Raw genomic sequence first — 13,099 nt, forward strand, 5'->3', positions numbered from 1 at the left:
CAATTCTTCACCGAAAAAAAAAAAAATCTGGTTTAATTTACCCTCCGGGGAAACGTTAAAAAAAAACAGAAATGTCCGTCCACCGTCCTAGAATTAGAGCCGTGCAGCAGCTGAATATAAAAGCACAGCGCCCTCAAGAGGCCGTAGTATTGTCTGACTGAGGGGTGTCCTCCGACTCCATTTCAGAGGCCTCAAGGGAATGAGAGTAACGGCAGCTGTCGCCCATGTCACATGAACCCTGGAGAAGATAAAGGATGGGTGGGGTAAGCAGAAGGAGAAACCAAACACAAGCAAGTTTATTTTAGACAGGGTGTAAATAGTTAAAACCTTCAATCAATTTAAAAAAACATATGGAGAAAAGGGGAACAATTAGGAAAACAAAGGGACCCACTAATATCAATGTAACGTCTCCGGTAAGTTGAGTCATCAGAACAGCGCCATCCAGAGGCCACAGATTACTGCGGGTTCCTCTACCTGGTGGGGTGGTTGCTGGTTCAGACATGGGGGCGGTCTGAAGCAGTAACCTACCTATAACCAGTACTCCCAGCACAAGGCCACTCACCTGCTTGTATTTCTTGCATGCGAACTGTTTGAAGCTTGCATCTTCGCTGGTGTTTTTTCTCTTGTTCTGATGTTGTTTCCTCCTTTCTTCCAGAGACGTTGATATTCCTCCCCTGAAGGAGACACAGTATCAAACTGTAGAGACGCAGCCCGCAAACTCTACCATGACAAACTACAACTCTCATTATCCTTAGGGCTCATACACGTGAACGTATTTTCTTTCAGTGTCCGTTCCGCTGTATGCGGAACCATTCACTTCAACGGGTCCGCAAAAAAAAAACAACTGAAGTTACTCCATGTGCATAACGTATGTCCGTATTTACGTTCCGCAAAAAAATAGAACATGTCCTATTATTGTCCACATTACGGACAAGGATAGGACTGTTCTATTAGGGGCCGGCTGTTCCGTTCCGCAAAATACGGAATACACACGGACGTCATCCGTATTTTTTGCAGACTGCAAAATACATACAGTCGTGTGCATGAGGCCTGAGAGTAACAGCCACAGGGTTTTCACCACTGTATGACAGATTCACCTGTCCAATCAGCCCCTCAGATTACACCCCTTCTTCTAATAACACCTACGTTTCAAATACAGCTCCAGAAATTAAATGCCTATAAGCTATAGAGACTGGCGGAGGGTACCAAGCTAAAACTACTAGTAAGACTACCATCTGTCGTCTTCTCGGCTCACGTCCAGAGATGCCTTTTAGTATACTACTGGCTGCCACACTGAGCTGGTAGGATGCACTGGTTTTCTCTACATCAAGAGGAATGCATGTAACAAACACTTCGAGGAATTCTGAACGCAGCTCTGGCTGTGACTGGAGACGGCAAGGTTGCTGGATAGGTCACCTAATTAGGTGCCATGGGGCAGGAAGTGGTTAATTCACCATTATTTGGGCTACTTTCACACTCGCGTTTTGTGCGGATCCATTCAGATAATACAACCGTTCAGAACGGATCCATCTTGAACACCATTGAAAGTCAATGGAGGACGGATCCGTTTTCTATTGTGCCAAATTGTGTCAGTGAAAACGGATCCGTCCCCATTGACTTCCATTGTGTGTCAGGACGGATCCGTTTGGCTCAGTTTCATCAGATGGACAAGCAGCGTTTTGGTTTTGGTGTCCGTCTCCAGAGCGGAATGGAGACTGAACTGATGCAATCTGAGCGGATCCTTATCCATTCAGAATGCATTAGGGCAAAACTGATCCGTTTTGGACCAAATGTGAGAGCCCTGAATGGATCTCAAAAACGGAAAGCCAAAACACCAGTGTGAAAATAGCCTAAGACAGGTAACGGACTATATAATTACCCAGCTTTGGCTCGGGCTTTAGGTCCCCAGTAGGCCTCTGGATTTTCCTGAAATCTTTTCAAGCCCAACTTCCGTGAGTTTGGATTTGCATCTTGTCTGATTTCAAAATTAGCCTGAATCCTGCAAAGAAAAGAGCAAAATTACCACGGAGAGACTTGACGGCCGTCTGGTTACAATAGACGGACACATTACATCACACACCGACCTGGGCTCTGCACCGAGGATGTGATAGGCCGGGCAGGTCTCCGACAGTTTCTCTCTTTTCACCGGGTTCAGTTTCTCCTGTTGGGGGACAGAAGCTATGTCTAATACACAGAAATCCTTTACTCCAGCACTTCATGGTTCAGAAATCCTGCCGGATTCATATCAAGTTACCTGATCATATGGCAGTTATATCGTTTCTATAGCAGGAAGGGGGGAGCACTGGTGACACTGGCAATACCATGGACGCTATGCAAAACAAGAGCGGCACTCCAGTGCATAGCATCCATGGGAGATTGATCCGGGACACGAGCACCGCGCCACTGAATCAACGGAGTGCCGACTGCACCATTGGTGGATATAATTGGCAATACCAGTCATGGCTATCACTCAGCTTTCCCAGAAACAAGATAAAACTATAGAATTTACAACACAAGACCAGCAATAAATCGGGACCCACCCGAGTGAAGATCTAACAAGTTTTCTAACTTTTTTTTTTATCATGTTTTATCACGCACATATGGACAGGGTCCTTAAAGGGGTTCTCCACTCTTGCTATATTGATAATCTATCTGCAGAATAGGTCATCAATATCAGATTGACGGGGGTCCGACCGACTTATTTAATAAATAAATAAAAAAACACAGATGGCATACGGATGTCATCCATGTTTTTTTTTTTTGCGGACCGCAAAACACATACGGTTGTGTGCATGTAGCCTAATGGTGGTGCCGGAAACCGGGCCCCCGTCGATCTGAGAATTATGTCCTATCCTGCAGACAGGTCATCAATATATGACCAGGGGTTTTCCAGGCTGCTTATATAGTTGACCTATCCTCAGGGTAGGTCATCAGTATCTGACCTCTGAGCTGTTCCCTGCTGCCTCTATAACAGGAAGCTCTGTTCGCGGTGTCGTGGCCGTGCCAAGTGACTGCAGCTCAGCTCCTATACACTTCAGTGCGGCACGGCCACGACACTGAACGGAGCTGTGCTAGTTCCAGAGATTGCAGGGAACAGCTGATTGGTGGGGGCGCAGAATGTCAGACCCTCAGCAATCGCATATTCATGACCTATCCTAAGGCAATGCCATCAACCCTTTAATCTTCACTTCATAACGGAGCTCTGTTAACACTAGGTGCAATGCGCCACTGCCTCTCCCCCGTGCAGCATGTCACAGATGCATCAGGCCCTGCTGGGGGATATGGCTTAGGCAAGGTGCCTCCGTTAGGGCGAAACTCCGTTCAAATGAATGTATTCAGTTACCATTGAACTCAATTGGAAGCTGTAAAATCTCTATGCCTTGAGCTCCCCCTAGTGGTGACTTCAGAAAACATCACTCACCCAGCATCTCATTATGTCCCAGATGATGGAGGGGGGAGCGTCCGTTTTTATGGCGTTCTGGCAGGCATGTGACAGGGAGACCTTGTACCCAGCATGCAGCAGGGCAGACCTAGGAAGAAGAGGGTTATGTCCCGGGTGTAAATGTAAAGGAAGGGGTGCCTGAAGTACAAGGACTCACCGGAACTGGAGCAGAGAGGGTGTGTTACAGCGGACGGTGCTGCTCAGGTTGTCCATGGTGTAATATAAGGGGATATTCAACTCCTGCAAACAAGAATAAAATTCTAATTCATACAGACATGGTTATGAGAGAGGGGGGGGACCTGTCACTCAGCTTTCCCAGGTTCCTGAAAGGCAAAAATTCAACTATATCTATCTAACAACATGACATGCGTAAGGCTGGCAGATGAAGCCACAAGGGGGCGCTCCGTCACCTCAGTCACCACGCTCAGCATTCCCTCTATCCTGTCGGAGGTGTTGAAGCGTTTTGGACATCTCTCCGAGGCGACCAGAACTTTCTGTACGAAGGTCACATCGTGCAGGGGCTCAGCCCAGATGGGTCCTCCAACCTACAACACGAGCACACCGTTACATGGTGCGTACACCGGACCAACGGCCAAAATGTGAAGGGGGGGGGCAGTGGCTCTACCTGATGCTTCTGCTGACAGAACTCACAGCTGGTTCCTATGGGGGGTCCTGTCCCGGCAGAGTACTTCATACTGTTCAAAGAAAGATTGCATCCATTAACCACTTCCTGACATGGCAACTTTCCATTTCTGCATTTTCATTTTTCACTCCCTGCCTTCCTGGAGCCATTTTTTTTATTTTTCTATGTTTTTTTGAAGGACAAAGTTGTGCTTTCTAATGGCACCATTTACTACTGCAGAGTCCAGCAACCTTCGGCACTCCAGCGGTGGTGAATCTACGACTCCTAGCATGCACACTTACTGGATTACAGCCAGGGTTAACAACTGGCCAGAAATTCCTGGACAGCACCTAAAAATAGGCAACTTTTTTCCAGTGTCCATGATTTTTTAGATATTTTTTTTTTTTTTTTTGAGGCTTGTGGTACTTGACTAGATTACTTTGGTGGTAATTATTTTACAGCTCACAGTAAGTGCTGGTGTTATCAGTATGTTGAGCTATACACATGGGTTACCATATTTTTCACCCCATAAGACGCACTTTTTCTCCCCCCAAAATGGGGGGAAAATGTCTTAAGGGGGCGAATGCTGTCAGTTTTACATCGCAAACTGCGATGTACGAGCGATCGGGGAGGGGCTGGGGGCCGGCAATAGCGGCGGGGCGGTGCAGTCAGTGTACTATAGCCCCGCTGGTATACTAATATAAAAGGCCTTATTCAATAATAGTTATTAAACATGCCAGGCAGGCCGGGCGGGCGGCATCGTAACTCCCTGATGTCACGTGCCTGCGCCGCCTACTTTATGAATGAAGCAGGTGGCGCAGGCAAGTGACGTCAGTGAGTGACGCGCCGGCCGCCCGGCCTGCCTGCATTCTACTGAAGCAGTTAGGATGTACGGTACTATTAGGAGTGAGGGGGCATGTTTAATAACTATTAATTGAATAAGACATTTTATATTAGTATACTGGAGCGGCGGGGGGGGGGGGGGGGGGGGGGGTCTGTGGATGACATTTTTATGGGGGACATCTGTGGATGGCACAGTTATGGGCTTGGGGGGGGGGTCTGTGGATGGCACTGTTGTGGGGGGGGGGGTCTGTGGATGGCACATATATAACAGTGCCATCCACAGATCCCCCCCCCTGTAGCAGTCCCATCCACAGATTCCCCCCCCCCCCTGTAACAGTGCCAGCCACAGATCCCCCCCATAACAGTGTCCGTCATCCACAGATCCCCCCCCATAACAGTGTCCTTCACAGATCCCCAGTAATAGTGCCATCCACAGACCACCATTAGTTTCAAACCCACCAGAAGCACACCTTTTGGTTAAAAATATCTTTTTTCTTATTTTCTTCCCCAAAAACCTAGGTGCGTCTTATGGGCCGGTGCGTCTTATAGGGCGAAAAATACGGTACTTATCTTTTACATTCATTATGGTTTTCTAATTTGTAAAAAAAAAAAAAAGTCACTATCCGTGATTTTAAGAAAAGTTGACAAACAAAATAACTTTAATAAAAAAAATTTTTTTGTCTTTTCATTGCCATATTCTGACCCCCTTATATAGTTAGAGCTGTGCGAGGACTCTCCACCACTTTTGTGGTACAATCTGTAGTTTTTATTGACACTATTTTGGAGCGTGTGACTTTTTAATCACTTTTTATAAAAAATTTATTTTGGGAAGGCAAGAGATGAAAAATATTGAAATCAGCTATTTTGTTGAACTTTTCCATTACGGCGTTCACCGTACAGAATAAATACATTTATATTTTAATAGCACGGGCGATTTGGAACACTGCAGCGCACATTAATATTTATTTATTTTATTTTTTAATATGGGGGGAAAAAAAAAAAAAGGTGATTCGAATATATATCTATTTTACTTATTTTATTTTATTTTTTTAAATCCCCCTAGGGGACAGTAACATGCAATCCTTAGATGGCTTCTTAAATAAATGCAGTCCATGGGAGATTCAATACATTCCTATGGAACACTGCTAACTGCAGATCTCCATAGGAATAGACTGTGGTAGGCCTAATAGCCTCCAGGTCACCACCACCAACAAATGGCTTCACCGATCTCCACATAGGGACGCCTTTCAGGCCCCGGGAGCGCAATGCTCCTGGGGAAAGCTGCCTCAGAACTGACCACAGCATCTGAGAGGTTAGATGTCTGCAATTGGTGGCATTGCCGATCGCAGACATTAGGCTCAGGGTGTCTTCCTAAGACAGCAGAACCATAGAGCCTGCTCCACCCGTGAGCAGGTGCATTCTTTAAAGACTCAACCAGCACCATACATGTATGGCGCTGGTCGCAAATGGGTTAACTAGAGCGTCAATGTCTTCACAAGCTTCTACGCTTTAAGTATTTAGTGGCACCCTAACCACTGTCTTCCTTCAAGAGGTTTTCTGTAAAACAGTAACTAGCATGGATGCAACTTACTTGTTTCCATGAGCAACAGCTCTCCCCATACGCTGCAGATGGTACGTTCCACAGCCCACACAATTGTACACCATGGCTCGCTTACTACGAAGATAAATAGGGGGGGGGGGGGGGGATTTGTGGTTATCCATATTAATACTAGATGCATTTGTAGGGTCTCTGTACCAGCACTTACCTGGCGGACATTTTCACCTTGGCTTGTCCGGTGAAGACTCTCACAAATACGCGGATGTAGAAGTCGGCGGAAATGCTGAGCAGCGGAACTATATAACGCTGGTAACAATTGGCGCGCAGATCTATGCTGTGTAAGAGAATACGCAGAGCCTGTGGAAGGCAGAATCACAGGAAGATCGCGATGGGACTGCACAGTGTGGCCAGCAATTATAAGAGGTGCAAAATTTGGTTTATTACACTCGACCCCATATGGTGCGCCACCTAGTGGCAATAAACCTTTAGTCATGAAAAAAAAAAACTTATGCAACCCTCTTCCCTTTGCAAAGAACCAAAATGTTAGGGATGAAACTTCTGCCCTACAACAGCGCTCACCATTTCATGGCAGAATCTGGACTTCAGGGACATGGAGCCATATTTCCCGTAACACGTCTCTCCGCTGTTTCCTGCCAGCACGGCCATGTCAGTGCAAGTAACACAGAGCAGCCCTGCAGAGGAGACAGGTTCAGCCGTTGTATTCACAAGGCCGCGCGCCACAGCTCAGCCAACACCGCCACCTACCTCCGTCACCGACGCTCTGCACCGCAGCATCCAGGAACATGGCAGGGCTCCCATAGGGATCCAGATCTATAACATCAAAGCGATCATGTTTTCCCATCCTGTTATACATCAGCATCCTGTAGGCACAAACAGGGAGATTACACCTTTTGGTCACACACTTCCAGGATCTAAAACCTCAATCATTTCTCCTTTACATCCAGAGTTCTTGAAGAAAATGGCAAGGAATTCTTGGGTGAAATCCTACATTTCTGACTGCTGGCAGCCGCCACTAGAGGGAGCAGTCGAGCCTCAAGGGGTTTTCCGAGACTTTATACTGCTGACCTATCCTCACCAGGTCATCGTTATTTGATCGGTGGTGGCCAACACCCAGGACTCCTGTTGATCAGCCATTTAGGAAGGCACCAGTGCTCGCAGTAGTGCCGCAGCCTTCTCGCAGCTCCGTACACAATATAGCAGCTGTGCTTAGGCCATGTGACTGATGAACGTGATGTCACGTGGCCTTGGCAAAGCTGCAGGAAGGCCAAGGTGCTACTTGGGAGCGCCAGTCGCCGGGGGTGTCCGGTGTTGGACCCTCACCGATCAAATACTGATGACCTGTTTAAAGGATAGGTCATCAGTAGTTAAAGCATTTAGCTTTGAGCTCCCCCTAGTGGTGGCTGCAGGCAGACAATTTTATGTAGTTTTCATGCAGCACACCTTAAAGCTGTTTACAAAGCCAACCTTATGACATCTCCATTGTTTCCAATAAACAGTCATTATATATAATTGCAGAGGTGATGAGTCAGTGACATAGCGTGTTAGCGACAGGCTGCATTCATGTGAATATTAATCATGACATTATTTACGTATGAGGCAAGAAGAGCTCGGATGTGCCTGGCTCCACCCGTGAGATGAAGTGAAGGTCTCCACAGCTTCCTCTATACACTGGTGTATGCAGTGCAGGTACGTAACCTCTGGCTGTCACTGCACCCATCATGGGTCATGCACGAGGGTGTAAGGGTCCATTCACACGACCATAAATGTTTTGCAGCCCTCAAATTGCTGTCCTCAAACCGGCCAAATGTGGAACGCACACGGCCAGCCCTATGATAGAAATGCCTATTTTTGCGGGGCCAGGGAACGGAACTACGGATGCGGACAGCAAAACTCGTGAGAAGATATTTAGTGAGCTAACTAAGGAGTTAAAAACACTGTGCCCCATGAGAGATGCTATAAATGATGGGTCAGTAAGGTGTATAGGTAGGCGGGAGCGCACGGACACCGCTCTACCACACGCCGCCGTCCCCACTGTATTAGACACCATACTTTGCTGTGCCTGATGTCTACTAGACCCCATACCTGGGGTGTAAGCACCAATGTGAAACCAGCCTTATGGCAGTGAGTGTTTTACATCAAGCACACAGATTGCAGCATAACTCAATGGAGTACAGCAAATGAAAAACTAAATTCCGCCCCCCAACATGTTTCGCCAGCTACTCTGGCTTCATCCGGGGTATCGGGCAGACTTGCGTAACTAACGCTGGTAAGAGAATTTATCTGCTGCTCTCTCACTTCCTGCGAGAGAAAGCGCCAATCCAAAGGGGGTATGTATCTAACTAGTTACTTGTAGGTGTTGTTATTATGACAGGTTGGTAGCGTCGCTCTTGAGGAGGAGGAGGTCCTGTGTGACCAGGTGCGCAGTAGTGATCACCGCAAGCACTTACCCTCCGTACGTACCCATTACCTTCTAGTGCGCATGCACTGGGACTTAGAAAAGAGAGCCAGCTGCGCAGTGGTGATCGCCGCAAACACTTACCCTCTATTCGCGCCCACTGGTTCCCACTGCGCATGCGCTGGGACTTAGACAAAAAAACGGGCTAGGAATGACATTGCGGCTGCTCCTATACTTAGTTCATATTTGCCGCCAGCTCGTATGCGCATGCGCGTGCTGTTAGATGGCCATTGCGCATGTGGGAGAACTTAACAGCAAAACAGCCCATTATCTTCCACTGCTCATGCGCTGAAACTTAGCCAGAAAAAGCCCGGCTGTGGATGACACTGCGGCTGCGCCTATACTTAGTATTCATGAGAGTTTGTATGCGCACGCGCGTGCCGTTTAGTGGCCATTGCGCATGTGGGAGAACTTAGCAACATAAATGCCCATTACCTTCTACTGCGCATGCGTTGGAACTTCAAAGTGAGACTCTACCAGAGAGTCATACTGTGGCTAAATTATTCTAGTATACAGACCTCCTATGAAAGACCCTTAGGACTACATCATTTCTCTCTCTCATCATATTGTGATGGTCGTTATACAGATCTAATGTTTTACCGTATTAGTTTTGCATTTATAATGCTATACTTGCGATAGCTTGTGGCTTAAAGCCAGCATTAATATATCACATGCTTGACGTCTTTATAGCTTATGACTGTGATCAGCATTAATATGAAAGGGTGTTAACCTCTTTTGCTTCTGTACGTATGGACAGCAGCTACATCTACCCCACGGGTAGGTGCCTACTGTATAGGACCTCAACCAAGTGGTTTTTGGTGGATCCGTACTATGAAAGCTGTGCACTAGAAAGTCTCTTAGATCTTTACCCCTGTATTGGCACATTTGATGCACAACACCGTAGGGTGTTTCAAATCCTACAAAAGCACTGGCATGTTTTAAGCACGGACAATGACCTTAGGGAGGTTGTATCATCCGAGCCTATGATTACGTATCGGAGGGGTAAAAATCTAAGAGACTTTCTAGTGCACAGCTTTCTACGGATCCACCAAAAACCACTTGGTTGAAGTCCAATACAGTAGGCACCTACCCGTGGGGTAGATGTAGCTTCTGTCCATACGTACAGAAGCAAAAGAGGTTTACAAATCCCCTGGATGACAGAAAATATGAGATCAGAGAATTTATTAACACTCAAACAATGGGCATTGTCTATATTGCACTTTGTCCGTGTTCCAAATTGTATGTGGGAAAAACATCAAGAATTTCAACGACGAATTTGCCAACATATAAGCAGTATTAATACCAAGTCGGATACAACAATATCAAGGCATGTTAGAGCTTTCCATAATGGCGATCCGAAATCCCTAAAATTCTAGGGTGTGTGCAAAAAAACCTGAGGGGATCTAGATAGAATTCTCCTACAAGAAGAGACGAGGTGGATTTACCGCCTTAATAGCCTCAGCCCCAATGGCCTTAATGAAGGCTTTACCTATTCATCATGTCTCTAAGATGAAGAGCGCACAATATACGTTGAAGAAATAAATAGAATATATTGTGAGCACATCCAAACGCTGGTTCATTGATCTACTATCAGTAATGTTATGGTGGGCATTAAACCCGATAGAGGTGTTCCCAGATGGGGTTAACACCCTTTCATATTAATGCTGATCAGTCATAAGCTATAAAGACGTCAAGCATGTGATATATTAATGCTGGCTTTAAGCCACAAGCTATCGCAAGTATAACATTATAAATGCAAAACTAATAGGGTAAAACATTAGATCTGTATAACTACAATCACAATATGATGAGAGAGAGAAATGATGTAGTCCTAAGGGTCTTTCATAGGAGGTCTGTAAACTAGAATAATTTAGCCGCAGTATTACTCTCTGGTGGAGTCTCACTTTGAAGTTCCAACGCATGCGCAGTAGAAGGTAATGGGCATTTATGTTGCTAAGTTCTCCCACATGCGCAATGGCCACTAAACGGCACGCGCGTGCGCATACAAACTCTCATGAATACTAAGTATAGGCGCAGCCGCAGTGTCATCCACAGCCGGGCTTTTTCTGGCTAAGTTTCAGCGCATGAGCAGTGGAAGATAATGGGCTGTTTTGCTGTTAAGTTCTCCCACATGCGCAATGGCCATCTAACGGCACGCGCATACGAGCTGGCGGCAAATATGAACTAAGTATAGGAGCAGCCGCAATGTCATTCCTAGACCGTTTTTTTGTCTAAGTCCCAGCGCATGCGCAGTGGGAACCAGTGAGCGCGAATAGAGGGTAAGTGTTTGTGGCGATCACCACTGTGCAGCTGGCTCTCTTTTCTAAGTCCCAGTGCATGCGCACTAGAAGGTAATGGGTACGTACGGAGGGTAAGTGCTTGCGGTGATTACTACTGCGCACCTGGCCACACAGGACCTCCTCCTCCTCAAGAGCGACGCTACCAACCTGTCATAACAACACCTACAATTAACTAGTTAGATACATACCCCCTTCGGATTGGTGCTTTCTCTTGCAGGAAGTGAGAGAGCAGCCGATAAATTCTCTTACCAGCGTTAGTTACGCAAGTCTGCCCGATACCCCGGATGGAGCCAGAGTAGCTGGTGAAACATGTTGGGGGGCGGAATTTAGGTTTTCATTTGCTGTACTCCATTGAGTTATGCTGCAATCTGTGTGCTTGATGTAAAACACTCACTGCCATAAGGCTGGTTTCACATTGGTGCTTACACCCCAGGTATGGGGTCTAGTAGACATCAGGCACAGCAAAGTATGGTGTCTAATACAGCGGGGACGGCGGCGTGTGGTAGAGCGGTGTCCGTGCACTCCCGCCTACCTATACACCTTACTGACCCATCATTCATAGCATCTCTCATGGGGCACAGTGTTTGTAACTCCTTAGTTAGCTCACTAAATATCTTCTCACGAGTTTTAAAGATTAATAAGTAAAAGTTATGTTTTATTAGTCTGGGACACGTGAGGGGTTAATAGCCGGTTAGATATTAGTGGTTGTCTGCATCTTTTGAGGCCCCATTGAAATGAATGGGTCCGCAAAATTGTGGACCCAGAAATACGGTCGTGTGAATGGACCCTAAATGTAGGAGCACCCTGGCGTCTGCACCCTACAAGATAAAAGCTTAGTGCATACTGTATCAGAAAGCTGCAAATGCAATCTAGAGAGCGTCTGTAAAGTAAAATATTAACCCCTTAGGGAATCTTCACACAAAAAAGGTATTTTCAAAAACTTATTTTGCCACAAATGTGTGCCCCGTGATTTTTTATTTATTTTTTTCCACCGCATGAAAAAGTGGCATGTCATGATGCGGTTTTTAGTGCGGAAACTGTGGCGAGACGCAAATGAGCTCTGCTGTGTGTGGTGTTATTGCAGCTCGGCCTCATTCATTTCAATGGTGTTTGTGGGATTCAGATTGCGGGCTTGGTATACCCTACTGTCACCCACCTGGCATCACTGTAGCTGGCAGTCACTAGGTGCTCCACGCCGTTGAACTGTATGTTTCTTTTGATCAGCTCCACAGCACTGGCAGAAAAGTCGTTGGCCACGATGGTCTGCAGCCCTGGAACCTCACGGGCAAAACGGATGGAACGAAGGCCAGAAGCTGCCAGACCCTCCAGAACACGCAGACCCTCCTGACGTAAAGAGAGAGATGGCCGGAGAAATAGTCCACAGATTAGGTTCAGGGGGCGAAGAGGAAAAAGAAAAATAAACAATACTGAATTAAAAGGAGATTATTCATCAGCAATGGCACCTGGGGGGGGCAGCTCCAATGGGCATTAGGGGCTCCGGCCTAGTCGTGCATCCCCCCACCCTGACTTGCTTATTCAAAAAGCTTGGAAAGCTGGCTGACAACCCCTGGGAAAGCTGTAAGGGTAGCCATATTCATTTGGTTGTCACCCTTCCCTGATGCTGTACACATCTACACTTTTTGTGGTAGTGCTTTTTATTTTCTCAGTCCAATGAGGGGACTTGAACATGCAATCTTCTGATCGCTGATATAATATACTGCCATACCCAGACAGACACCCTCTTTGGACCTAAAAAGGTGTACAAACAGGGCAGACCCAGGGGCCTTAGTCAGTCCAGGCTGCTCTGAATGTCCATCGGCACCCCACAGTGGCATTGCTGATGAGGGTGTCACACACA

The 13,099-nt window shown here is 46.7% G+C and overlaps 1 protein-coding gene across 4 annotated transcripts in view; it reads right to left on the bottom strand.

The window, feature by feature from the left end:
• Nucleotides 1–100: 100 nt before the first annotated feature.
• The window catches only part of TRMT1 (tRNA methyltransferase 1), a 31,531-nt gene continuing 18,532 nt past the window's right edge, over nt 101–13,099 (bottom strand). For all 4 annotated transcript variants that reach the window (XM_040415063.1, XM_040415061.1, XM_040415062.1 and 1 more), the window contains exons 5-17: nt 12,398–12,585; nt 7,231–7,346; nt 7,045–7,157; nt 6,674–6,822; nt 6,499–6,582; nt 4,068–4,137; nt 3,853–3,987; nt 3,600–3,682; nt 3,422–3,530; nt 2,085–2,161; nt 1,880–1,999; nt 563–674; nt 101–238 (exon numbers count right to left, since the gene is read on the bottom strand). In XM_040415063.1, coding sequence (XP_040270997.1) covers nt 134–238; nt 563–674; nt 1,880–1,999; nt 2,085–2,161; nt 3,422–3,530; nt 3,600–3,682; nt 3,853–3,987; nt 4,068–4,137; nt 6,499–6,582; nt 6,674–6,822; nt 7,045–7,157; nt 7,231–7,346; nt 12,398–12,585 — 1,461 coding nt within the window. In that variant the 3' untranslated portion in view covers nt 101–133. The remainder of the gene's footprint in view (nt 239–562; nt 675–1,879; nt 2,000–2,084; nt 2,162–3,421; nt 3,531–3,599; nt 3,683–3,852; nt 3,988–4,067; nt 4,138–6,498; nt 6,583–6,673; nt 6,823–7,044; nt 7,158–7,230; nt 7,347–12,397; nt 12,586–13,099) is intronic.

Source organism: Bufo bufo, chromosome 1, assembly GCF_905171765.1.
Source record: "Bufo bufo chromosome 1, aBufBuf1.1, whole genome shotgun sequence".
Taxonomy (NCBI): Eukaryota; Metazoa; Chordata; class Amphibia; order Anura; family Bufonidae; genus Bufo; species Bufo bufo.